This window comes from Syzygium oleosum, unplaced genomic scaffold (assembly GCF_021117445.2).
Source record: "Syzygium oleosum isolate NSW1041296 unplaced genomic scaffold, Sole_v2.1 Sole_v2.06, whole genome shotgun sequence".
Classification (NCBI taxonomy): domain Eukaryota; kingdom Viridiplantae; phylum Streptophyta; class Magnoliopsida; order Myrtales; family Myrtaceae; genus Syzygium; species Syzygium oleosum.
The window spans coordinates 4,750,196-4,776,855 of NW_026607490.1; the positions used below are offsets into that span (position 1 = coordinate 4,750,196).

Here is a 26,660-nt window from a genome sequence, read left to right on the forward strand (position 1 = left end):
GGGGGCAACCATCTTCTCTTCGTATTTCCCTCTCTGCTTCTTTCTCGTCGCGTCGTTCCAGCCGCGATCGTTTCTCCGTTTCAGGTTCTGAGCAGTGGAGATGGAGGTATGCGATGCTTTACAGCTTGAGTGCACGGTTGATTTCATTATGTTCTTGCATTTGTGTTAATCTTATGATGAATTGGTATTCGGGTAGTACTGGGTTTGTGATGTTTGGATGCTTTCGTGTAGGATAAGGATGCATTGGAATCGGAGAAGAGTGGCGTCGCTGGATTATGCTTTACTGGGAAAGAGAGAGTGGTCTTTAGACCCTCCGAGAGAAAATCGATGTTGGGTAAGATAAGTTTTGCGGTGCATTTAAGAATTAATAACTCTCGCACACTGTCGTGAGCTGATATCTTACAGGAACTGCTTCATCGTTGAGCACTAGTTTTCTCCCTGTCTATCATAATGAACTAAGCTTTTTATGTATGTATTTATAATGCGAAATTTATACTGCTGAGACAATACTGCTCATGTCTGCTCTTGGGGAATGATTTTTACATTCCTTCAAGTATGCTGGGCATCTCCTTAGAAGTGTTTAGTAAAGATTTGTTTGGGTGACTTAGTGCAACTAAGTAAGACCTGAGGTTGAAGTTTGTGTCTTTAGGAAGGAAAGGAAAAGGATTTTGTTTCTTGCAAAGCTGGAGCTTGTCTTACAAAAATAGAATGTACTCTGCTTGATCTTCCCCATTAAACTAAGCTGCTACTAATTATGAGCAGTCTGGGCTAATTGAATGATTGCTTAGGTGTGTCTATGTTATTCATGATTTGAGTCTCCAGAGGAAGCTACTTGGTCTTAGATTGAAGAGTTAGTTCGGCAATGTCATTTTTAACGATGTTTTTGTTTTGATAATAAGATTGTCTTTTAGTGGTCTGGCTCCTCCAGTTGGTGATAGTTTTGGCTCTGTTCTGTCTCTCCATGATTATCAACTGTGAATGTCTATATTACTTGTGAAGTGACCGTACAACTTCATGTATGGGTAGGGTTGGATGTTCTTGCAAATGCAAAGCGAGGAGGATCTAAGGTTGATGATGGATTGAAGGTTCCTGAAGAAAGAGTTACTTCTGTTGTTTCATCTATCCATGAGGAAGAGAAGTCTGAGTTCTCGAGATTAGATGAAGAGGAAAGTGATATGGTTAATGGTGCTCGCAATACTAATCGGAGGTATCGCGAGACAGCTGCAAGTGAAAACTCTAATCCAGGTTTGCACATATCCTAAATGATTTTTACGTGCATTTATTTGAGTTGAATTGGTGGTTGCAACTAGTTTAGAAAATAATCAATCAGTCTGTTTCAATGATAAGCTCGCTGTTTTACTGCGCGTATTTTCAGAGGCCATTGACTTGACGTGCACGACAACTTCAGTTTGTTGACTAGATTAGTAATTTTTATAGAAGATATTCTTTCAAACTCAGGGCAGGAACTGACTCCACCACTGTTTTAGATACTCAATTGAGGTGATAATGATATTTGTTAAAGTGTGAGAAGGTTATTATGGTCATTAAGCGTTATTTAATTAATATAAAAATTGTGAGGAGTGGAAAACCCTAATAGGTTTTTTACGCTCTCCTCTTTTGTTCTATATCAATTTCTACATGGTATCAGAGCTGACATTGGCGAGCGTTGTTCAGCCCAATTTGTCATCGCCCAGCCCTGTTGAGTCCAGATCTGATGCCGGTGAGCCTTGTCGGCGGTGTCGTCTGGTGTCGCGTGGTCTTGTTCATCCCAGACCTAATGTCGACCAGCCAAGATCTGACGCTGGTCGAACTCGTGTCCCTCCCTGCGAGCTGATCTCAGCTCTGCGGTTGCTGATCTAAGCTCCTTGGTCCTCTAGGGTTCATTTGTGTATTTGCTGTTCTCTATATTCTAAAAAAAAAAAAAATCGTAGCAGCCTGCTTGATTAAGCTACCGACCTCGTTCACCTTGAAATTGATGTTGGATGAGGTGGTTTCTTTTTTAGTGTAATCTGCGGTTTCGGTGTATGTTTTGATGGAATAGATGAATTTGATTGAAGTGTTGTGGAGATTTGGACTGTTTGAAACAAATTGCGGTAGTTTGTTGAATTGAATTCTGGTTGGTTGGATTTGAATATGATTATTGTGCTGAAAATTCTTGTGTTCTATTGGTACACATCGGGTTATGGTGGAGAATAAAGGTGTAGTAGCTGAGGTTGTGTCTGCATCCTCTAGTCGTTTGACAGAGAAGAAGTTAGAAGGTGTCACCAATTTCCAGCAATGGAGGAAAATCGTGTTGCTAGTATTGACTGGGAGAGAGCAACAGAATCATCTAACAGGTGACAAATCTGCCTCTGATACAAATTGGGAAACTGTGGATGCCAGAATTCTTGGTCAATTGTTGAACTCCATGGATTCCCAAGTTGTGGATTTGGTTACACATATTGATACAGTGAAGGAGTTGTGGGAATACTTGAATGTCCTTTATTCTGGACAAAATAAATTTTCAAGGATTTATGAAGTATCCCAGGAATTTTATAGGGCTGATCAAAAGGGTCGGCCACTTACCCAGTATTTTGCTAATTTTAAACGGATGTATGAGGAGCTTAATTCTCTGCTACCCATTAGCTCTGATGTGAAGAAGATGCAGGAGCAGCGAGAGCAATTAGCTGTTATGGGTTTTTTGGGGGGACTAGGACCAGAGTATGATGCAGTTCGTTCCCAAATACTTGGAGGAGATAAAGTGACTTCACTCATTGAAACGTTCGCTCGTGTCTTGAGGGTCTCACGTGAACCATCTAAGGATGCATTCTCTACAGGTGATAGCTCAGCCTTGGCAGCCCAAGGAAATCGTGGTGGTGGCCGAAGTGGTGGTGGTGGCCGTGGTTTTGGAAGAGGCCAACCACTCTCATCTAGTAACACTACTAGTGACACTGGGGGTAATACCGGATTTGTCCGGACTTGTCATTACTGTGGTTTACCTGGACACATTCAGAGATTCTGTTATAAGCTTCATGGAAGGCCCCCTCAATAGGCTGCAGCTAATGTAGCCAATGCAGTAGAGTTTGGTACCTCTTCGCAGTCCTTTGAAGGAGGAAAGGTGATCAGAATGATGGAGGAGGAATTTGCTAGGTACAATCAGTTCCAGATGTCTCAGCCGGTTTCATAGTCCTCCACAGCTACTGTTGTCCGGATAGGTAATGCAACAGCATGTCTTTCTTCTGCCTCTTGCCCCTGGGTCGTTGATTAAGGTGCTACCGATTATATGATTGGACTTTTAGGTATCTTTTCTGACTTTCACGAGTCTATGTCCAATGTTACATTAGCTGATAGTTCTCTATCCACAGTGAAGGAGATAGGCACAGTTCCCTTACATCCTCTGTACCTTTATCTTCAGTCATGTATCTCTTATTCCGTTTAACCTTATGTCTGTTAGTCATGTTACCAAAACATATAATTGTTCTGTAACTTTCTAACCTAATTCCTGTGTTTTTCAGGACTTGAAGATGAGGAAGACGACTAGTAAAGGACATGTGTCAGGGGTGCTATACTTGTTTGATGATACTACCAGTGTTGCTTGTTTTGTGGCTTCCCCACATTAGATCCATCGTCATTTGGGCCACCCCTCCTTGGAAAGATTAAAGAAGTTAGGTCCGCAGTTTCATTCTTAATCTAGTCTTGAGTGTGAGTCATGTCAGTTTGGAAAATTGCACCATATTAGTTATCGTCCAAGAGTCAATAAACAAGCTTCTCAGCTGTTTGTGTTCATTTTGATGTATGGGGTTCGTGTCTTACTTTTTCTAAGTTGGGTTTCAAGTACTTTGTTACTCTTGTAAATGATAATTCAAGAGCCACTTGGCTATATCTAACGAAAAATCCTGAGTTATTTTCTGTGTTTAGTGCATTTGTTAACGAAGTAGTACTCAATTTTCAGTCCTTATTCATATTCTTTGAGTGATAATGCCGAAGAATATTTTTCTAATCATTTTTCTGAATTCGTGACTCAACGAGGCATCCTTCATCAATCTTCCTGTTGGGTTGGGATACACCAAAACAAATGGTGTCGCTGAAAGGAAAAATCACCACTTGTTAGAAGTTGTTCGATCATTGATGTTTGAAATAAAGGTAGACAAATCCTTTTGGATGGATGCTGTTATGACTGCATGTTATCTTATCAATTACATGTCATCCTCTGTTTTTAAGGGTGCAACTCCGCACTCTCTTCTTTTTCCTTTCGAATCCTTGTTTCATTTACCACCTCGTATATTTGGTTGTGTCTACTATATTCGTGAGCATTGTCTAGGGCTTTCCAAACTAGACCCTCGGTCTCTTATATGCATTTTTGTGGGGTATTCTCATACGCAGAAGGGTTACCGTTGTTATTGTCCTTCTTTGTGTAAGTATTTTACCACCTCATATGTTTCCTTCTTTGAGTCTACTCTTTATTTTGATGAACCAATGGGGCCCTCTACAGAAGATAATGAATCCTTTATATATGTTATTGTAAAATCCATTTCGGATTCTCCACCATTTCATCTACATGTGGAGCCCTGTGCTGAGGTACCTCCGCCTATTTCGTCTTCTTCTTCCTCTGAGTCTGAGGTAAGCCTGTCACATACTGACCTTGATATATTCATATTGCACATCGCAAAGGAGTTCGTAGTTGTACCCATCACCCTATTGCACAGTTGTCTCCTATTCCGGTCTATCTACCTCTTTTCTGGCTAGTCTGGTCACCGTTGATACACATCCTATTCCTAAAACTGTTGATAAAGTATTATCTAGTCTAGTCTGGAGGACAGCTATGGAGGAGGAACTATTGGCACTAGATCAGACTTGGAATCTTGTTCCTCTACTTGCTGGGAAGACTATCAATGGATGTAAATGGGTGTTTACTGTCAAGGTTAATCCTGATCCTGATGGTTCTCTTGCTTGCCTCAAGGCTAGATTGGTTGCTAAAGGTTATACACAGGTTTATGGGGTCGATTATGGTGATACTTTCTCTCTAGTGGCTAAGATCACCTCTATTCGCCTTTTACTTTCTTTGGCTGCTTCTGCTTGCTGGCCTCGTTTTCAGCTTGATGTTAAAAATGCCTTTCTTCATGGAGATTTACATGAAGAGGTGTATATGGAGCAACCACCCGGTTTTTTTGCTTAGGGGGAGTCTGGTCATGTTTGTCGTTTGAAAAAATCTTTATATGGTTTGAAGCAGTCTCCCAAAGCCTGATTTGGGAGGTTTACTGACGTGGTCCTCCAGTTTGGACTGGTTAGATATAGTGGAGATTATTCTATGTTTTATCCTGTTTCTAGATTTGGTCGGATAGTTCTTGTAATTTATGTTGATGATATTGTCATAACTAGAGATGATTCTACATATATTGATGATATTGAACTTCGCTTTTAGCTCCGCTCATCCTCCGACTTCGTCGCTGCAAGACGCCTTCGACACAATCTTCCACAGGCAAACGCATTTTGCAATTTCCTATATTTGTGAAAACAGAAATCTGATGTTGAACATATTGTTGAAGCTAACGTATATCACTAAATAATACTTGCATTTTGTGAAGTTCTTGTGTCGAAGTCCTTCGTCTAAATGCAAAGGCATTCTCCTAAAACTCCCCCAAACATGCTCTTATTTCTTTAATTCGATCTCTTTATATTTCACTTCTTCTCATCTCATGAGTAATTCCCTAGTAATCGCATTCAACGAGCCTTCCCATTCTCCTAACACTCCTTCTGCCTCTCAATAATTATTTGACCCGTTATCTGAAAAAAAAAACAACGTATCATAAAGTATAATTCCGTAGTATATAATTTTTTTTTGTCTAACAATTAGAATCTCAAAAGATAGGAAAGAAAACCGCAAAAAAAAAAAAGAAAAAAAAAAGCTACTTAAAGAGTGAACGGGGAGGCCCATTTCTATAAAAGCCCATCAAGCCCACGTTGTAAAATCCGCGACTCTTTCTCCGGAGTTCGTGCTATCCTTTCAACGCTTCTATAATCGATTCTCTCTCTCTCGCCGTCGCCGTCGCCGTCAACCTCGGCCGGCGTTCGCGCGTTGCTCCAATCCGCAGCACCTGGTGCTGTATCTGCGGGCAACTGTCTTCTCTTCGTATTTCCCTCTCCGCTTCTTTCTCGTCGCGTCGTTCCAGCCGTGATCGTTTCTGTATCAGGTTCTGAGCGGTGGAGATGGAGGTATGCGATGCTTAACAGCTTGGGTGCACGGTTGATTTCATTATGTTCTTGCATTTGTGTTAATCTTATGATGAATTGGTATTCGGGTAGTACTGGGTTTGTGATGTTTGGATGCTTTCGTGTAGGATAAGGATACGTTGGAATCGGAGAACAGTGGCGTCGCTGGATTATGTATTCCTGGGAAAGAGAGAGTTGTCTTTAGACCCTCTGAGAGGAAATCGATGTTGGGTAAGATAAGTTTTGCGGTGAATTTAAGAATTAATAACTCTCGCACACTGACATGAACCGATATCTTACAGGAACTGCTTCATCTTTGAATACTAGTTTTCTCCCGGTCTATCATAACTGAACTATGCTTTTTATGTATGTATTTTATGCTGCTGAGATGGTACTGTTCATGACTGGTCTGGGGGAATCATTGTAAAATTCCGTCAAGTATGCGCGACATCTCCTTAGAAGTGTTTGGTAAACATTTGTTTGGGTGACTAAGTGCAACTAAATAAGACCTGAGGTTGAAGTATGTGAATTTAGGAAGGAAAGGAAAAGGATTTCGTTTCTTGCAAAGCCAGAGCTTGTCTTACAAATAAAGAATGTACTCTGCTTGATCATCCCCATTAAACTAAGCTGCTACTAATTGTGAGCAGTCTGAGCTGGTTGAATGATTGCTTAGGTGCGTCTATGTAATTCTTGATGTGATTCTCCGGAGGAAGCTACTTGCTCCTAAGATCGAAGAGTTAGTTCGGCAACGTCATTTTTAATGATGTGTTTGTTTTGATAATTAAGATTGTCTTTTAGTGGTCTGGCTCCTCCAGTTGGTGATAGTTTTGGCCCTGTTCTGTCTCATCATGATTATCAACTGTGAATGTCTATATTACTTGTGAAGTGACCGTACAACTTCATGTATGGGTAGGGTTGGATGCTCTTGCAAATGCAAAGCGAGGAGGATCTAAGGTTGATGATGGATTGAAGGTTCCTGAAGAAAGAGTTACTTCTGTTGTTTCATCTATCCATGAGGAAGAGAAGTCTGAGTTCTCGAGATTAGATGAAGAGGAAAGTGATATGGTTAATGGTGCTCGCAATACTAATCGGAGGTATCGCGAGACAGCTGCAAGCGAAAACTCTAATCGAGGTTTGCACATATCCTAAATCATTTTCATGTGCATTTGTTTGAGTTGAATTAGTAGTTGCAACTAGTTTAGAAAATAATTAATCAGTCTGTTCAATGATAAGCTCGCCCTTTTATTGTTCCTCGTATTTTCAGAGGCCATTGATTTGATGTGCACAACGGCTTCAGTTAGTCAACTAGATCAGTAATATTTATAGAAGATATGCTTTCAATCTCAGGGCAGGAACTGACTCCACCACTTTTTTAGAGACTCAATTGAGGTGATAATGATATTCATAGAAATTTGTGGTTTTTGTTTTCTGAGTGATTACTTTTCTTGCTAATAGCATCATGATTGGGTATCTCGAAATTACATCCCCCCAAGATGGAGTAACATGCATGAATTTTTTTGTGTAATTCTGCGTTCAATGTTTGGCTATGTGTTGGAAGTTTGAAAACATATTATCTGCAATGTTGTTGAGCATCAAGTATGTTTGTTTAGCTTTTTCTTGGGTCATCAGTCTGGCACAAAAGAGCCCTCGTTGTGTAGGAGTATTCCCAGTGCCAAGGAGAACTGGACTTTTCCAATCCTTGAACCTCTTCAGTGTGTTTGGTTGGAAGTGGGATATAGATGCCTTATTTGCAAAATAATAACTGAATGTAGGCACGAAGACATACATGAGCGGGGATTTGCTACTACATGCTCTAGTACCTTCTTTTTTTTATCCGGAAAAAGGAGAAGCAGCAGATGGCCAAAATAGCTATATTTGAGGTGTATATGCTGGGCGAGACTAATAATAGCGAATAACTTGTAGAAGTAAGTTGATCTCAGACAATCATCAAAGCTGGTCTCCAGTTGTTCAAACTGGTTGGAATCAATGGATCTGATGTGCCCATAGTCTCGTTAGCCTTAGGTGCATCTTCCTTTGCCTTAGGCTGAGCATGGGGTTCAAGGAGATGACGGTCAATAACCTTTGTCTGAGTTTCCTAGGAAGTGACCTTTGTCAATCGTTCTGTAAACTTGTTTTTATGATTGAAGTAACAATCTGTCTGTCATTTCCTGGGTCAAATTGCTGTTCATGGCAATTCTACACTTTTGTTGGAAAATGTTGAGTTTTGCTTGCTATTATTATTTCTAAAAAGCACGTACATCTTATAGTAATCATTAGTGGAGCATTTTCTCTGAATACTTTAGCATCCATTGGAAGAAAAATATGAAATATCATGCCACTGGTTGAGGAATCTCCTTGTTTCATTATTCTTAGAAATGTCGGTACTGGAAGTAGATCTCGACTTTTGTAGGCTGTCTTTTGGGATGAAAATTATCAAATAGCTCCTGTGACCATAGGTGTAAAAGTTGTTAAATCGTTTTTCGCCTTTAGTTCAAAGAAGTTTTGTGTGTTTATCTTCATCTTCTTTTCTTTGAGCAGAAAGTGCTGTCTATGGTGCAAAAAGGGAGAGCTTTACACCCAAAAATCGTCGGTCAAGTGATTTTATACATTCAGAAGTGAGTGTTTTCTTTTTAATTTTTCTTTGCTATATCCTGATTGGCTGATGCAAGTAATTTCTTGCAAACTTGATGATTGGCGCATATGCCCGTTCATTTAATCTACTGCCTTTGTTAGTCCGAACTATTTTTTCCATATCTTGATGAAGATATTAGTGAATTAGGCATTACATAATTATGTGTTGTTGATCTAGTTTCTCAATGTGCCACATGACATAAGCCTCTCTTGCATTCATTGAAGTTAAAGTTATGGTATGTTTATCCTCAATGGAATCTTTTTAAATAACAAGTGACAGTCATTTCTTTCGTAGATGTTTTATTGATGGTTGTAACACATGGAATGTTTTTTTGAAACAACTTATTTAGGTAAGCAATTTATGAGCAAGGTTTAAGTCTATTGGGACCTCAGTTTACTTGTCATGTCCTCCTATTTATAGTTTGCATTTGGGTTGATGTTTATAACGACAATTAGCTTTTAGTTTAGATTGATGTAACTTTATCATTTGTGCAACTCTTAACTGCTCTTTTCATCATCTATGTATCTCTGTAGCTTAATTTTACAAAAGAAAATTTAGCTTCAATTTTTTCCTTTCTCATTTCATTAATGATAATAGTTAAGAAAAGTTGACGTGGCATTTTGTTCTTCTTAAGAGTTATTAAGAAGAACAAACTGCTTTACATAACAAAATATCTTGAAAGTACATTGTATGTACAACCTGCCATCTGCAGTGTAGAAATCAGAGTGTAGAAAATGGAGAATACTTTTATAGAAATAGAGATATTTTAACCTCATATTATGTATGGTTTTAACTCTCACCTTGCAGAGTAGTAGGGGTAGTCCCCGGTTTGATGAAGGCAACCATCGCCATGAGCGGCGGGATTCCAAAGATGATGGAATTGAAATTAGGTGGTCAAGACAGACGTATAGTATGGATGGTGAAGAAAGATATCATAGAAGAGAAGTACAAGATCAATATCATCATAGTTACGGGGGAGACTATGGAAAGAAACGAAGTAGATATGATGACAAGAGGACACATGGTATGTTTTGTTCTCCTAGGTTTCTGCAATGTCTGCTTTTTTTCCCACTGAATAGAGATGAGGAAAGTGGCAGTTTTGCCAATTGAATATGCATGTAGAAGCTCTTTTTGGGCCAGCTGTTTTTACTGTCAAGGGTCAAATATCTCAAGATCTTACCATTTAAACCTGTTTGGTTATTTTCCAAAAAATGAGTTTGGAAGTCAACGATTTTGCATTTGATGATCATTTGATGTTTGAATCTCTCTGAGTGTGTACTGAAGTGTCTAAGATTTATTGTCTGTCTCCCTAGCTATAATCCTAACATAATTTTGGAATTTTCATGAAATCTGGAAATATTGCAGGTAGATCTGAGTGCGATGATGGGAGATGGCAATGGCAAGACACGCCACGCCGGGATGGTTACTCTAGCTCTAGAGGGCAACATCAGCCTTCACCATCACCGATGTTCGTTGGGGCCTCACCTGATGCCAGATTAGTTTCACCTTGGACAGGTGGTCATACTCCCCATTCTAGTTGTATGTTGTTTCAAATATCTGAAATGTCCTTTTAGGTTTATTACTCCTTTCATAAGACTATTGTGTCCCTATTTTGAAGGTTCTGCTGCCTCTCCTTGGGACCAGGTCTCTCCCTCACATGATTTAATATGTGCTTCTGGAGAGTCGCTTAAGTCTTCAAGTTCTAGATACAGTGGAAGATCCCATGAACTTATATTTTCTGCTGGAAACTCAGAATCGACCGAGGTACTTCTTCTCGTTTGCTCTTTTAGGAGTAAATCTTAAACTTTTCTTGACTTGTGGAACATTTGTTTATTGAGTGCTCTTGTGAGGCATCTAATGTAACTAGAGAGTGCTATTCTTGCTATCCATCAGCTTAGTTGATTCTAATTTGTTCCGATCTTTTTCCGTCTTCCAGGATAGAGAAGCAGATAGTATGGACTTGTCAGATGAACATAAGTATGACATTTCTGAGAGTATGCGTTTGGACATGGAGTACGATGCAGACCGTGCATGGTAATTAGTTACATGGACACCACTCTCCAGTCATTGCTCAGTGTTAAATTTAAGTAGCTATCATTTGGTGCGTCTCTGACCGAGTGGACTTTACTTCTCCGGCATCAGAAGTTTATTTTTACCCTTCTATTTAATTCTTTGCAGTCTTGATTGGTTGCATTATAAATCCTAGAAAGAAGCTTTAAGTTGGCGATTTCTGTCATACAGGTACGACAGAGAAGAAGGTAGCACTATGTTTGATGGTGATAGCTCGTCAGTTTTCCTTGGAGATGAGGCCTCTTTTCAAAAGAAAGAGGCGGATCTTGCAAAAAGGCTTGTGAGTGTTTTGGTCCTTTTTTTCTTCCTTTTTTCATTTTCTTTTGTTTGGATACTGGTTAAGTTTTTTTGAATTTGGATGTTTGTTTAACATGGCTCACAAAATACTCTGTCTGATTGCACAATGGCTGGGGCTCCTCAATACTCTGCCGCTATTTATTTGATAATGTGCCAAAGTGTAATGAGTCTGATATTGTATAGTGGCTCTTATGGCGATTTAAAGATCAGTAAATATGTTACACTTCAATATTAGCCCGTGGCAGACCACTGTACAGTCTTCTGTTTATATGTGGTTTGCTTGGCTACTTTAACTTCAATAAACTGACACTTTACAATTGATAATCCTCCCAATGCATACAGAGTATGTACACTTTGATGGCATCGTTTTTTTCTTTTGTCAAAAGTTGAAATCATGATGTTGCATTGTATGATGTATGAGTTAAGGAACCTGACAAACACTGTCTGGTGTTGGTCAAGCTTTTTATCTTGGATGCTTTTTTTGGGTCATGATTGCATGATTCATCTATTGTGACATGAGTTTGCATGAAAACACTATATGCTTTGTTTGATTCCATATTGTCCAAAATCTCTTGATTGTTACTTTTGTCCAAAATTCTGTGTCGTAGCCCCTCTGCATTTATGCATGTGTAAAAAAAAGTAAGTCTACTTGTATGTCTTTAATCGGCTTGCATCATGTGAGAAAAGCATGCTGAGTGGTGGCTTCTTGAGAGCGGCATTACTTGAGCCATTGTATCAATAATCTTCAGTTTCTTCAAATGGTGTTGCTTTATTGGGTAATATGCTTCTTTGGACGATAATGATAGTCAATTAGCTTCTGTATCCCAAGTTTTGTTCATGCATGATTTGAGTCTTGATATGGTTACAAGTTCGAAAATGGATGAAATCCATGCCTGGTGTTTCTTAATACTTATTGATAAGGATATCTGGCTTCTTCAATTGCAGATTCGAAGGGATGGAACTGAGATGACCCTTGCTCAGAGCAGAAAATTATCACAGCTTACAGCTGATAACGCTCAGTGGGAAGACCGACAACTCCTGAGATCAGGAGCTGTTAGAGGTACACAGGTGCAGAATGAATTTGATGAGGAGGAAGAATGCAAGGTTATTCTTCTTGTACATGGTAAGATAAGTGTGGGCTTAAACTCCCAGTGGCACAGCTGATGTGATTTGCCGCAGAACCATAATTGGTTGCTCTGGCTTAGCCTAAGATATTGTTGTATTATATCGCAGATACAAAACCTCCTTTCTTGGATGGAAGAGTAGTGTTTACTAAACAAGCTGAGCCTATAATGCCGCTCAAAGATCCGACGTCAGATATGGCTATAATCTCAAGAAAAGGTTCTGCTCTGGTCAGGGAGATTCATGAAAAACAGAGTATGAATAAATCGCGCCAACGCTTTTGGGAGCTCGCTGGCTCAAAACTAGGAGATATTCTTGGTGTTGAGAAATCAGAAGCCGAGGTAATGTGTTTTGCAAGTTTGAATGAAGGTGTTCTCCTCTTCCTCTCTCTCTCTCTCTCTCTCTCTCTCTCTCTCTCTCTCTCTCTCTCTCTCTCTCTCTGTTTTTTTTTTCTTTATAAAAGTTGCTGTAGTAATGCCCATTGCCTGAAAGCTGATTTTTCTAAAACTAGATTGATGCTGATACTACTGTAGTGGGGGAACAAGGCGAGGTAGATTTTAAAGAAGAGGCAAAGTTTGCACAGCACATGAAAATGGGTGAAGCAGTGAGTAAATTTGCAAAGTCAAAAACTATTACACAGCAAAGGCAGTATCTCCCCATATATTCAGTGCGGGATGAGTTATTGCAGGTTAGACTTTTAATTTTCCGATATATTGTGGTTAGTTTTGCATAATATTTCGTAGCCCTGTAAGAGTCTAGGTTATGTATGTTTTTAGCCATAGGTATTCTTTTAGTGCTGGTATTGGGTAATGAGGCATGGGGATAATATTGGAATCAGGACCCAAACTTTGACCAGGGTTGTAGTTTCTTTGCTTACTTGAACAAATATAAGCTGGGGAAGTATAAATTGTTGCAATTATGGCTTTGTCGGGCTCTCTAATAGTTGGGATGTGCTATTATAGGCCAGTTTGTAAGGACAATACTACATTTTACTATTGCTTTTGTTTTCGATAGAATCTAACAGAAGATTCCGTTTAATACAAACATAGGCCAACCATTATTAGATAAGTGGATTATGAGAATATTAAGAACATGAGATGAGAAAACTTTGGTCTTTGAGTTAGCTAACGAAACCATCTGAATCTCTGCTCTATTTGATGGAAAAGCTTCTTGCAAAGATGAGAGTAATCTGGATTGAATCACTTAAGTTTCACTTAATAAAAGAAAGACTTATTTTTCCTTGCACAACAATCGGTACTAAATTTATGAGGATTAGCTTTTGATTTTATATCTCTTGGCGATGCAATATACTTATCATACTAATGAGGGTATACTTTGACATTGTCGATTGATGAAGAATGCAATCCTGCTAACATTACCTTTAACTAGTCTGTTGTTGAATGATAGAGATAAGAGATGGATATCAATTTTAGCTGGAATATTGTTTGCGAAATTAATATTGGTTACATTTCCTTTTCTCTTTCTTGGTTGTGCTGGCATGTTGGTTTTTCGAGAGGGTGAGGTGGTCATTGTGGGAAATGGGCCTTTGTTCACTTTGTTAAAGAGAATGGTATCACTAACAGTTTTCTTTCTGTGAAGATATTCATCAGCTTACTGTGAATGTTGTATGGCCCAAAAAAATTGCTTTCAAATCGCAATTTTTGTTGCATTCTTGGTAGATAAAGCCCACTATGTTTTAGCCTTTATAACATATTTGCCCAAGAGAGGCATTGTGGGGACAATCACATGTTCTACTGCTTTCTGTTTGCATCCTTAGATTTCCTTCGCTTGTCTAGAGGCCTTCTTCCTATTCCAATATGGTTTACAAATGTCATGACTTCTTTTGGGTTTTTGTTGTAACCTTGCTTTTATTGTGTCTATATATTTTATCACATAGGTTATCCGTGAGAATCAGGTGGTGGTTGTTGTGGGAGAGACTGGTTCAGGGAAAACAACTCAACTAACACAGGTGTTCTTCATGATCAATGTCATTAATTTTTCTGAAAATCTGTTGTTAGTTATCTATGGGCAAAGTGAATAAATTATGACCTCATTCTTTTTATATACTACTCATGACAGTATCTGCATGAAGATGGCTACACTGTGAATGGCATAGTTGGTTGTACCCAACCAAGGCGTGTTGCAGCGATGAGTGTTGCAAAGAGAGTGAGTGAAGAGATGGAAACTGACTTAGGTGAAAAAGTGGGGTATGCCATTCGTTTTGAGGATGTGACTGGGCCAAACACAGTAATCAAGGTGAGACTGTTTTCGATTGTCGAGAGCAAATTCTTTAGGATACTATTTTTTTAATGCTGATTTTTCTGAAGTAGTGTTGTTGCATTTAGTCTGGAACATATCTCAAATTTTGTTGGTTCCCTGATAAATTATAATCTATGCCTTTTCGTTTTGGTTTTATGCTCCGTCATTTATAATTGTTTTTGGTGGTCACTACTGTGTTGCAGTACATGACAGATGGAGTGCTTTTCCATGAAACACTGAAAGATTCCGACCTTGAAAAGTACCAGTATGATAATGTCTTCTCTACTATGATATATTACTTCTCGTTAAACTGGGTTGGAGTGGATTTGTATATGCATGGAGAATAACCTACACAGACTCAGGTTCTTCAAGCAGAGCCTTACATTTTGTTATTTTTACTTGTTTCAGGGTTGTCGTGATGGATGAAGCACACGAGAGATCACTGAACACTGATGTTCTCTTTGGGATATTGAAAAAGGTGGTAGCTCGACGTCGCGATTTTAAGCTCATTGTAACATCTGCTACTCTGAATGCACAAAAATTCTCGAACTTCTTTGGCAGGTAATCATCACATTTGTCAGAAGCTTATGCAATGCGAATGTTGATGCAGGACTAAATTAATTTATATTGTTTACAGCGTACCTATTTTTCACATACCTGGAAGGACATTTCCTGTTAACATCCTGTGGAGTAAAACCCCATGTGAAGATTATGTCGAAGCTGCAGTGAAGCAGGCTATGGCTATCCATATTAGCAGTCCTCCGGGCGACATTCTCATTTTCATGACTGGCCAAGGTGAAATTGAAGCAGCATGCTATGCTCTAGCGGAGCGCGTGGAACAGCTTGTATCCTCCACAAAGCAAGGTATTGGTAAGCTCTTGATTCTTCCCATATACTCCCAACTGCCGGCTGATTTGCAAGCAAAGATATTCCAAAAGGCTGAAGAGGGGGCTCGCAAGTGCATCGTGGCCACCAACATTGCGGAGACTTCTTTGACATTAGATGGAATATATTACGTCATTGACACAGGCTATGCTAAAATGAAAGTCTACAATCCCAAAATGGGTATGGATGCACTCCAAGTTTTCCCAGTCAGCCGTGCTGCTGCAGACCAGCGTGCTGGTCGTGCAGGCAGAACAGGACCGGGTACATGTTATCGACTTTACACGGAGAGTTCATATTTGGATGAAATGCTCCCCAGTCCCGTGCCAGAAATCCAGAGGACCAACCTTGGGTACGTGGTCTTATTGCTCAAGTCCCTTAAAGTGGAGAACCTGCTAGATTTTGGTTTTATGGACCCACCTCCACAGGATAACATTCTCAATTCTATGTACCAATTGTGGGTCTTAGGCGCACTTAACAATGTTGGAGGCTTAACGGAGCTTGGTTGGAAAATGGTGGAATTCCCATTGGATCCTCCTCTTGCAAAGATGCTCTTGATGGGCGATCAGTTAGGTTGCCTAGATGAGGTTTTGACCATTGTCTCGATGCTCTCGGTGCCGTCTGTATTTTTCCGGCCAAAAGATAGAGCAGAGGAGAGCGATGCTGCAAGGGAGAAATTTTTTGTTCCGGAATCTGACCACTTAACACTGTATAATGTCTATGAGCAGTGGAAAAGTAAACAGTACAGAGGGGATTGGTGTAATGATCACTTTTTGCATGTCAAGGGCTTGCGGAAGGCTCGAGAAGTGAGGTCTCAACTGCTGGATATTCTCAAGATATTGCGAATCCCATTAACTTCAAGTAGGCCCAACACGGATGGCGTTAGGAAGGCCATCTGTTCTGCATACTTCCACAATGCAGCGAGACTGAAGGGCGTCGGTGAATACGTGAATTGTCGGACTGGGATGCCCTGCCATTTGCACCCGAGCAGCGCTCTCTATGGCATGGGACACACGCCCGAGTACGTGGTCTACCACGAGCTGATTCTGACAGCGAAAGAGTACATGCAATGTGCCACCGCTGTGGAGCCGCAGTGGTTGGCCGAACTGGGTCCCATGTTTTTCTCCGTTAAGGACTCGGATACGTCTCTGCTGGAGGACAAGAAGAAGCATAAGGAAGAGAAGACGGCCATGGAAGAAGAAATGGAGAACCTGAAGAGATCGCAGGCGGATGCGGAGATAGAGATTAAGGCGAAAGAGAGGGAGAAGAGGGCGAAGCAACAACAGCGAGTCTCGTTGCCTGGGTTGAAGCAGGGTACTTCTACTTACCTCAGACCAAAGAAATTTGGTCTATAACTGTGCATAGCGTTGTATCTTTAGTATTATAGTGTAACATGTAATTGTTAGCGGAAAAGCCAATAATTTGGTGGATACCTTCACAAAAAAAGAGCCCGCACTCTCATTTTCGATACTGTCAACCCTGTTCACTAGTGTAAGTTTTTTATTTTTGAGCAAGGAAAATGACACGCAGTCGAAAATGATGACCTGAAACACTGATCTGATAAGAGCAGTTTCACAAGTTTGGTTAATCACGGACCACCTCATCACTGCAAAGAACTCAATAGGAGGGAGAAGTTGTATCAAGAATTCAAACTAAGCAATCCCACTCGTTCAGTTATTATACTGGCATACCTCTAAATTTACCGAGGTTAGTTCCTTACTTAGTCAATATAACTCTAATTCATTGACATATAAGTGACTCTCTTTCCACGAGGCTAACTGCATATTGAGCACGAGAAAACTTCTGCTCATTGAGGATAATTGCTAGCACTTTGTTTACATTGCTCTTCGAATACATGATCTGCTCAAAGCTGCTCAAAACAACATTAAGATGCTGAAAAGCAAAATCCCTCCCTCCCTCGCATCCTCGAAACTGTGAACCTGCTATTTACATGCATAAACTTCATATCTGAAGATGCCTAGAAGAACATGATCCCACCGCATATAGCGCAGAGAGCGAGGATGTTGCAACTTCCACTTCCTGATAGACCAGTCATACCTTCACACATGCATTGACTTCGAAATTGTGAACCTGCTATTTACATGCATAAACTTCATATCTTAAGTTGCCTAGAAGAACATGATCTCACCGCATTTAGCGCAGAGAGCGAGGATGTTGCATCTTCCTGATAGACCAGTCATACCTTCACACATGCATTGACAGTTCAAAGTATCAGGAAACTTCATAGAGAACAAGTACATATCAAAGATGCAGTCCTTAAAAACATTCAGAAATGTGATCCAAGCATGACAATCAGAAGAACAAGCCACAGTCAAAAGAAACAATCTGGTCTCGGGACCTGATTTAAAAAAAGTGCAAGTTAACCAAGTGTATACAGGACGGAGATGGTACATTCCAAACTTCGTCGGAACTCTTGGGTTCGAGTAGTTAAAAGCTTCATGCTTTTATTGTCACACTGCACAAGCACAAACCCGATGGCTTTATCTCAGAAGTCTGCCATTCAGAACCCGGGGCAGCATTGGGATTGTATAACAATGTACAGTACTCTGGATCCTCTTCAAGTGAAAATAGCAGGAGCTTCCCCTCCAATATACCGAATCGAAACCCTATACTTGAGCTCCCTGTAAGAGGAACGGGCACCATCCTCCAGGAATTATCTTCTGGATTATATATGGCAAGCTTCCTCTGATTCTTCCATTCCATACAAAAGAGCTTCTTTCCAAGCACGGCATGGGCAGTGACCATGACGCATCCATTCTTCATCTCACACCAGGTTTGCCGCTCGGGATTGTATATGTCAACGAACCTTGAGTTCCCAATGGTGAAGCTTGAGCGTCCACCCATCACATAGAGCTTCCCTTCGAAGCTGCATGCAAAGCATCCCCACCTTGGTCGCCTAAGAGACTCGATGAGAGTCCACTTGTCAGAATCAGGGTCGTATACTTCAGCGCTGGAGAGACTTTCACCTTCAGTTCCATAGCCTCCAACCACATATACCAGTCCATTGACTTCTGAGCAAGCGAAGTCATAGCGAGCCACATTCATGCTTGCTAGTTTGCTCCAACTGCAATGAAATCCCACGATAAAAAAAGTGCAGGCATGCAGCAATAGATCTCTCCTAAAGTGATCTTTTATAGTTTGGTGCGTGCAAGCTGAAAGGTTATAGTAAAGCAAATAGGGAATATAAAAGGGGCAAAGAACGCATAAGAGAATCGGATTGGCAGACCCATGTTCATGTGGACTAGTCATGTTACCACAGTCTCGGTACAGCAGAAGTATTTGTCACGTTCAGGTTAGAAAACAAGGATGCATCTTGAAACAATTTGTGATCCAGAAAACAACTTGATTTAGCAGGTCATCAAGAGAAACTCCAGGTCCATAAGCGTGCAATTTCCAGAATAATGCATAAACCTGAATCTCTAACCTTCAAATGTTCAGTTATCCGTCCCATTTTCAGGGCATCTGACAGCATGATCAAAGAATAGCAATGCTTCAGGATGGAAATCCAATGCCTAGCAGGAACTCTATCATCTAGGAGGCAAAGCTTGATGTGTCATAAGAGAAAGTGAAGAATGCCATTTACTTTCCAGGTGAATGAGATACCCGAAAACTTGACCAAGATAAATACATAAATAAGACACAAAAATCAGAGTAAACGAGTCGCCCCTTCCCACCCTTACTTGCTTATCAAAAACTAGAGTATATACCTGTTGAGGCAAGAATCATACTGGTAACCTTCTGCAGAGGCAGAGCATGTTCCATCTACCAATGAGTAACCAGCCATGACAAGTAGCTTTCCATTAAGAACCACCACTCCAAACCCGGCTTTCACTGGACCAGGCATCAGTGGAAGTTGCCGGTGCTTATGTCCCAAACAGTCCAAGACTTCCCAGTGGCTTCCCTTCCCTTCAGCATCCATAGTTAACACATACAGCCACTCCTCAACAACCCCAGCTAATTTTCGCACGGTAAGGAATTCTGTGCTTTGAAGCACTGACCTCCACTTCTTGCAGACAGCACCCATTGATGGAAAGTTGCAACGAGGAACAATTGCAAGGCAATGCTTAGCCACATCATCAGGCAGTCCAGGAAGAATGGGGCTGCCAAAATCATCAGCAATTGGAGTTGCTACAGGAAGTTTACTTTTCGAACGAACTGGAGTGCTTTGGTGGACTGAATTGGAGAAACACATGGCCTGTTCAGTTAATCTTTTCTTCTCACTCACAAAACCGGGCATTTCTCAAGATGACGATGCACTTTTGAAAAGACCGAATGGATCTCGTATCAATGGATTGACCTCCCTAAGGACGAGCAAACTCGAAAGGAAGGCTTCTAATTAGAGAAATTCATGGTAACCTTCAGCTATAGGAATTTTACAGGACCAAGGCATGAAAGATGTGGCTGAACGGATTGCTAATGCAGCATATGCTGAGGTCTTTCGGAGCTTTGTCCAATCTGACTCAAATTCCATACCAGAACTTTTGCTTTTAGAGAATTTTGTTCTTGATGATTGAGGCAGAGTTTTTTCCAGGCTCCCAAAGTTGATTCTCCCTCCACACATTTCCCTAGTAACTAGATAACAAGTAGACTGTCAGAGCTGACTAGGAGAAATTTCTAGAAGTTAGTTCTCAAGAAGAAATAGCAAGCATAAACATCATACCAGTCAAAGTGATAAAACTGAAAAGCTTCTTCAGCCCCCTCTTACTTCCATCTTCCTGGAGAGAGTGGACTGCCTATAGGCAACAAACAAATTTGAACTAATAAATCAGCACAAATAGAGATGAGTTAAGATATATAAATATGCTTCTTCGAGCAGAAGGATCCTAAGCAGTTGATGTCAATGCCTCAATCAGTAAAAACAACACAGCATAGGAATTAGAGATTTGTGAAAGTCCACAACACAAGCACAATTGAAGACAAAGGGGAGGGGGTGTCTGAACAATCACAAAATTCCTAAATCAAAATCTCGAAGCGACAGATTCATGATCCAACCTGGGAAAAAAAGTTCAGAGACTCAATGGGAATGGAAAGATTCGATACAAAATAAAATTTAAAAAATGAACTGAATTTTTCTTCCCTGTCCTGGTAAAGAACTTACCAACATATCAATGACCTCAAGTCATGCAGAGAAAGTTAATTATTTTTACCACCTAAAACAGGGAAGCAAATCTACGACAACGTGGCTTACCAAAAGTTACCAAAAGTAAAGTACACATTACAAGATCTTCTCAACCTGACCCCTTTTCTTAAGCCAAACTCCTTGCATTATTAAATGACACGACATTCTCAACTTCACCAACCCTCTACCCACCTACCTACCACACAAGCCTAACATTTGAGAGATTCATACACCATTTCCCAGTTTTTTTTCTCCATTTCCCTTCATTAACGGCTTTGTGTAGTAATTCTCTGTTATAAACTTGTGGTGGAAAAGTTATTCGAGATGGTTATCGGCCCTATGTTCTGTAAATAATTTCTAACGAAAGTCCGAACACTCTAGCAAGATTGCAGTATAAGCAATCAGACGATCAGCATCGAGAAAAAAAGGCAAAAAGCCGAGCAAGGAAAAATTTACCAAGAACGAAAACACAAAACATGGATTTGCGAAAGTTCAACTGCTGAATCGCTTTTCAATGGTATGCTCGGGTTATTTTGGCTACTCAAAATCGTCCGGTCAGAGGTTTCCTCCGCACAGATCCAAGCGTGGAAACCTCGAAACACTTCCAGATCTCGCGTGCGTGTGTGTAGTAATCAAACACGTTCGGTGCAGATGAAACCGCACGAAAACACATATCATGTGTCACGGAACAATCGAAATTAAGCCAGCGAGAATCAAGAATAGCGCTCGACTCACGAGGACGAGCAACAGAAGACGAAATTCCAGCTCGTTTGAGCTCGCATCAACACATTCAACTGTAACTTAAGCAAAACCAAACACTACTACTTCACGCAATCGGATCTAGAGCACTAGGAACAGGCAACACACCAAGCACCGACCGCATCGCTGCGGAACACTCCCACCATTCGCCAGTCCCAATCCGGCGACGGAATGCCGAGAACTCGAAGCCGACGTCGACGAGAAGAGCCGTCCCGAACGTGAGATCTGATCGAAACGGGACAGGGATTACCTGCGAAATCGGAGACGAATCAGCTGCAGCTGGAGCGAGAGCGAGTCGCGAGTCGCGCGTGTGAAGACGGAGAGAGAGAGAGAGAGAGAGAGAGAGAAGGATGGATGGATGGATGGATAGGATAGGAGGAACTGGTGAGCTGCAGACTTGGAATCTCCAGAGGGATTTTAAAGGCAAAAAGGGGAAAGGGAAAAATGGTTAAAAATGATAATATCACAGAAGAGAGAGAGAGAGAGAGGATAATGCTGACAGAGAGCGACAACGTCGGACAGAGACATGAGATCTTCCCCCGGGAAAAATCGAATTCGGATAATTAATAATATCTGTTCTCTGTCTGAACGATAATTATTTATCGTTCTTTTTGGTCGGAAATAATTATTTGCCGTTGAAAATTACCGAATTTTTTGTATTTTATTTTTCTGTAGGTTTTTTTTTTCTCTCTTTATTGTGGCGGAAATTTTTATTGCCGCATTTTGACGAATGGGACTATAGTGCGGAGAGTGACTAATCCGGCCGCCCACGTCATAAACTAATTTTTTTTTTCCATTTCACGCGGTCTGCTGTTGGTTCTAAATTAATAGAAATAGCTTTTGTTTTTCTTCGGGGACGTTAGTAGCAAAGAGGGAAAATATTCTTAATTTTAAAGATTATAAATTATTTTCAAAAAATTACGCATCCCATATACTTTATCTTTTCGATGATTTCGAACATTCCATGCTAAGCCACGATATTTACAAATCAAACAGTCGCTCCAAACATAGGTTAATAAGATGATTAGGGTGATGTAGATTTTTTTTCTTTCAATTAAAATAGCATTTTTTTCCTGTTATTTTGTGGTTAAGCCATATTTTAAGTTTTATATTTGCGGTTTTATTATGGCGCCGTTTCCAGCCCAAGAAAGATGGGTCATCCCCGTTGAGATTAAGATTCTTCGTTAAACCAAAATTTGCCAAAGGCTTCCTGTGACGACTTACTTGAGTTACACTCTACTGAATTTTTCGATTGATCTTCTTAATCCTTTCCCTCTCCTACCATAAGCAACCGTCATATAACAACGGAAGGTCTATTCGAACGTAAACAACACATTAATGTACTTTCTCTTTTTAAGCATATGAGTTTGGTGGTATTAGTAGTTAGCTTCTCCATATTAGGCATTTCTAACTCGATCCTAGATAATTGCATTAAGTATGGATAAAATTTGTAACCTTACACTTTTGCCGGAATAAAATTTCGATCGTTGTATTAGTCAACCAGCACGTGTGAATATGACTAACGATGTTTTCGTAAGTACAAACGATGAATTATGGGGCACACCTAACATTCTTTAACAAAGCTAGACAAGACAACAAACTTCCTCCACCCCCCAAAATCAACAAAAGAATGAATACATTTTTAGCTGTGGTGCCAGATTCCGCGAGCCTGCGATCTACAATCTTCCCCCCATTATTCTATTCCCAAACCAATGGCCACCCGACACGTGGCAGGGCCCCCTTAGGTCACCCAACTCCAAATTCTTGCTGCTACGTCGTCTTGTCTCCATCTAAACGTTCATCTTTCAATCGACGCTCGACGTTGTCTTGTGGGTGGGGCGGTCGGCGAAGAGATTCTTGATTGGAACGTGTCTGGTTCAAATGTCGATGGATGTGGACGAACGTGATCGAATGCGGCTCGGTACACCACAGAAAACCGTGTGTGTGGCCTGTTCATTCATCGGTCGTGCATCATGGTGGTCGTGCGCGCACCCTCCACCCCCCTTAGATCCTATGGTATCGGATTCTCGCAAGGTGTTGTTATATGGTGCAGTCGCTATTAAGGTTGTCCCACATCGATTGTGAAATGGACTGGTGGTTAATTTATAAGTGTAAAAGAAAGTCTCACCCTTTGAATTAGCTTTTGGGGTAAGAGAGATCCAAGACCATCTAACAGTCATGAATCTTTAAAAGAGTGACCTTTGGTGTACCAAGGCTATAATCCATTAAGGATCGACTGTGTCTCGAGTCACTCGCTCGCTTACTTGGTTGAGATCAAAACTAATTCATTCATGGGGAGACTAATATGAATCATAGGAATTTGTCTTTTTGTAAGGTGTTGATTGAGCGATTCAACACTTGACCGTAGGACTCGTGATCGAATTACAATGCCTTTCACTCAGAGTAATCTTGGAGTGATTGTCGACCACCATGTCGATTGAGCTTTCTCAGTTAACGTGAACATGAGATTAATCTATGTTTACAAGGACTAGAAGCCAAAGATTTGAACATCTCATATATTTAGAAAGGAAAACAAAGTCGAGGGTGTGCACACATTGAATATTATTATTATTGCCGAAAAATTTATTGACACTAATCCACCTCTTATTGAAGTAGCAACTATAACCCGACCATATCTTTAAGTTTTAAATAGAATATCATATCCATAGTTTAATTGATCTCAAAAGTTTTGCACCCACAACAACCGAAACGATGCATGCAATTATTAATGAAGTATTACGATACAAAAAATACTTTCACATGCAATTTGAGCTTACCATTTTTATATGGCTTTAGCTTCAAATCCTTATCGAGGGGCAATCATTTTAATGGTCATAATCTTTCATTGTTTTTTCCCTTCTTTTTAACGGATATAGATCTTCTCTCCCGCACGATACCCATCTTGGCACTTCAGTAAATATCAAATAACAATAAAAACCTCATTTTCATAAATCAATGTTTAAGATTTATTGCAACATCAAGAGAAGAACGTGCTAGATAGATAATTTCGTTATCAAGAGCATTGTCAACAAATCTCCAGAAGACATTGACATTCTGAAAATTACAAAACCAAAAAAAAAAAACCAAACATAGTTTTACCTACATTGGTAAGATAAATTCCATTCTCAAAGTATCATTATACACCAATCTTGATAAGTGCCTTTCGGAACTCTTTTTGACATTTTTCTTATTTCAATAGGGCCTTGGTAATTTTGTACGGTGGAGAAATTTGGTGGGGAGTGGGACACCACCGAAAACGATGCCTGCGGCGGAGGGGTGAAATCCGGGCCGTCCACGAAGAATCCGTGGGCGGGAGAGAAATGGACGGTGGACGTAGCTACACGCACATTGCGCCCGCCATTCGAGGTCATCAATTCGATGGGTGGCGATTAGGCCTTAAAGAGATATCAAAAAAATTTATTATTAAAGTGACTCCAATTTTAATAATGTGGTAAGATAGTTGTATTATTAAAAGCACAGGTCATCGAATAATGTGATGACGCGTTGTTCAGAGCTTGGCTGTGTAGAAAGTCAATTCATCTGGTGCATGAATATGGTCAGTCGTTCTGACATCCATTCAAATCATGGCTGCTCACGAAATTTTTTAAAAAAAGAAGATAATATTTCTTTTAATATCTTCGAATTTATTTTTTTTGCAAATAGTAAATGTATAACATATGGAAATCCAACTGCTATTGTGGAAATAGCATGTCTTGACTTTAATTCTTCGAACAATCTCCACACCCTTCTTTTTTGTTGCCAAAAAGCCCCATTTTTATGTTAAATGACTATAATATTCTTCAACTCTAAGAATATGTGTTAGTGTTTACTAATATTTCTTGGGCAAATAAACGATCCGTGAGTTGTAACTTTCCTATTTAATAGTTACTTAAACTCGATTATGTATTTGTTTTAATTTTAATTCCTTTGTTCCTTCCGATGTTTTTTAACATAAAGACAGAAAAAGATTTTAAAAAGAAAGAAAGATCAAGACTAAACTTTTTTTCATTATTCAACCAGGAAGAAAGTCATCCATATTGCTCGTGAACCATGTCTCAAAATTAGATTGCGCAATGAAATTAAAAAAGTGAAACATTTCTTATAGTTCTTCTGCAGTTGACTGCACCTGTGAGGAGACGAGGACAGCATTTTCCACGCCATACTTCCCAAATCAAGAATATTTCTACTTTCCAGAATAATACGAAACATTATCTTTGATTGCCCCACATGATGATAAATCACGAGTTAAAAAATAATCACCGTTAGTTTTAGGCTTATAACAAAGATAGGTGATACGCCCTCTTTTGTTAATTTTTGTTCCATCGAGTTCTGTGACTTGCTCATCTAAAAATTCCAGCCTATCATCGTGTAGAAATGGTGCGATTTTTCTTTGCAATCATGAAGATTTGGATAGGTGTAGACGAGATTAGTACTCCGTGACATCGAAACCAATCAGATTCATTAATATGATGACCATTGCTAGGTTTTTATTTTGTTAGTCTATGAATGGCTATGATCATTGCTATAGGTAGGTGAAGCTGACTTGATGAGAAAAAGAGGATGAGGAAGGGTAACAAAAGAAAGAGAGAGAATACGTAAAAGGTATGGGAAATGGGGTAAGGATTTCATCATTTGCAACTGGTGGGAAGCCGGAAATGGGGTAAGGACTCTGGTGGGAAGCCGACTCTAATGACTAACTTGTGGGATGCTGACTCTAAAAACTAATGAGTGCCTTCTCCTTAGGGGTCAATTTAATAAGCAGTGTGGGCCGACGACGGTTCATGATGTGCATCTACACATATCGGACAAATATTGAGTACAATAGTTTTGCCAAGTCAGTGGTAAGTCACTTCATTCATCTATTGCCACGTGTCTAAGTGAGACCCATTTTTCAGGATTTTTTAAATGTATCTCATTCTTTGTTTCTCTTTGAATCGCAAATGTGAATGATCATGCTTTCTCTCTCTTATTAGATTTGGTAATCATTGGCTAATCAATATTATTGATACCATTGTAGCTTGTTCACATATTTTGTCATATTGCATCAAAGGCTTTGAAATACTGCGGTGATCTTCTCTGTTGTTTAAGGTTTACATTGTACAAATACTCTTGAAGATTGCTGAAGGCTGTCTCCGTTTGTGCATTTGTGGTTTTTTTTTTTTTGAAGATTGCTAGAGGCCGTCTCCGTTTGTGCATTTGTGGTTTCGTTAGCAATGAATCGCAAGAGACTCTTAATATCTCCATTTGTGCATTTTCGGATTTATTTACACCGATACACGGTTCCTTCCAAATAATGGACATGATAGGATA

General features: G+C 40.0%; 2 protein-coding genes across 6 annotated transcripts; one reads left to right on the forward strand and one right to left on the reverse strand.

Moving 5' to 3' along the window:
• Window positions 1–5,910: 5,910 nt before the first annotated feature.
• LOC130134359 (pre-mRNA-splicing factor ATP-dependent RNA helicase DEAH7-like) lies at window positions 5,911–16,928 on the forward strand. 2 transcript variants are annotated; one of them, XM_056312337.1, is made up of 17 exons: window positions 5,911–6,192; window positions 6,318–6,420; window positions 7,103–7,321; window positions 8,728–8,804; window positions 9,629–9,845; window positions 10,187–10,336; window positions 10,440–10,585; window positions 10,758–10,855; window positions 11,063–11,171; window positions 12,134–12,311; window positions 12,422–12,679; window positions 12,844–12,998; window positions 14,208–14,279; window positions 14,390–14,566; window positions 14,773–14,834; window positions 14,978–15,130; window positions 15,207–16,928. In XM_056312337.1, exons 1-17 carry the CDS (start codon window positions 6,187–6,189, stop codon window positions 16,804–16,806), a joined length of 3,780 nt encoding a protein of 1,259 aa, XP_056168312.1. In that variant the 5' UTR covers window positions 5,911–6,186; the 3' UTR covers window positions 16,807–16,928. The 2 variants fall into 2 exon arrangements, with proteins under 2 accessions (XP_056168312.1, XP_030459898.2); XM_030604038.2 differs by having other exon boundaries at window positions 5,912–6,192; window positions 10,187–10,360; window positions 12,422–12,651; window positions 12,822–12,998.
• A 783-nt stretch (window positions 16,929–17,711) lies between these two features.
• On the reverse strand, window positions 17,712–21,768 carry LOC115680256 (F-box/kelch-repeat protein At1g67480). 4 transcript variants are annotated; one of them, XM_030604046.2, is made up of 4 exons: window positions 21,601–21,768; window positions 20,133–20,205; window positions 19,180–20,037; window positions 17,712–18,536 (listed from the first exon to the last, which is right to left on the reverse strand). In XM_030604046.2, the coding sequence occupies exons 3-4, from the start codon at window positions 19,707–19,709 to the stop codon at window positions 17,909–17,911; spliced, it is 1,158 nt and encodes a 385-aa protein (XP_030459906.2). In that variant the 5' UTR covers window positions 19,710–20,037; window positions 20,133–20,205; window positions 21,601–21,768; the 3' UTR covers window positions 17,712–17,908. The 4 variants fall into 4 exon arrangements, with proteins under 4 accessions (XP_030459906.2, XP_030459904.2, XP_056168314.1 ...); XM_030604044.2 differs by having other exon boundaries at window positions 19,180–20,044; XM_056312339.1 differs by having other exon boundaries at window positions 20,133–20,201; window positions 21,601–21,749.
• Window positions 21,769–26,660: the final 4,892 nt, after the last annotated feature.

Excerpts from the sequence above, each read along its gene's own strand:
- LOC115680256 (XM_030604046.2), bottom strand. The coding sequence starts at position 19,709 with ATGCCCGGTTTTGTGAGTGAGAAGAAAAGATTAACTGAACAGGCCATG. Across the intron at positions 18,537-19,179 it reads TATGATTCTTGCCTCAACAG|TTGGAGCAAACTAGCAAGCA; the intron begins GTATATACTCTA and ends ATTTCATTGCAG.
- LOC130134359 (XM_030604038.2), top strand. Across the intron at positions 12,312-12,421 it reads GGTTATTCTTCTTGTACATG|ATACAAAACCTCCTTTCTTG; the intron begins GTAAGATAAGTG and ends ATTATATCGCAG. Across the intron at positions 12,652-12,821 it reads TTGAGAAATCAGAAGCCGAG|ATTGATGCTGATACTACTGT; the intron begins GTAATGTGTTTT and ends TTCTAAAACTAG.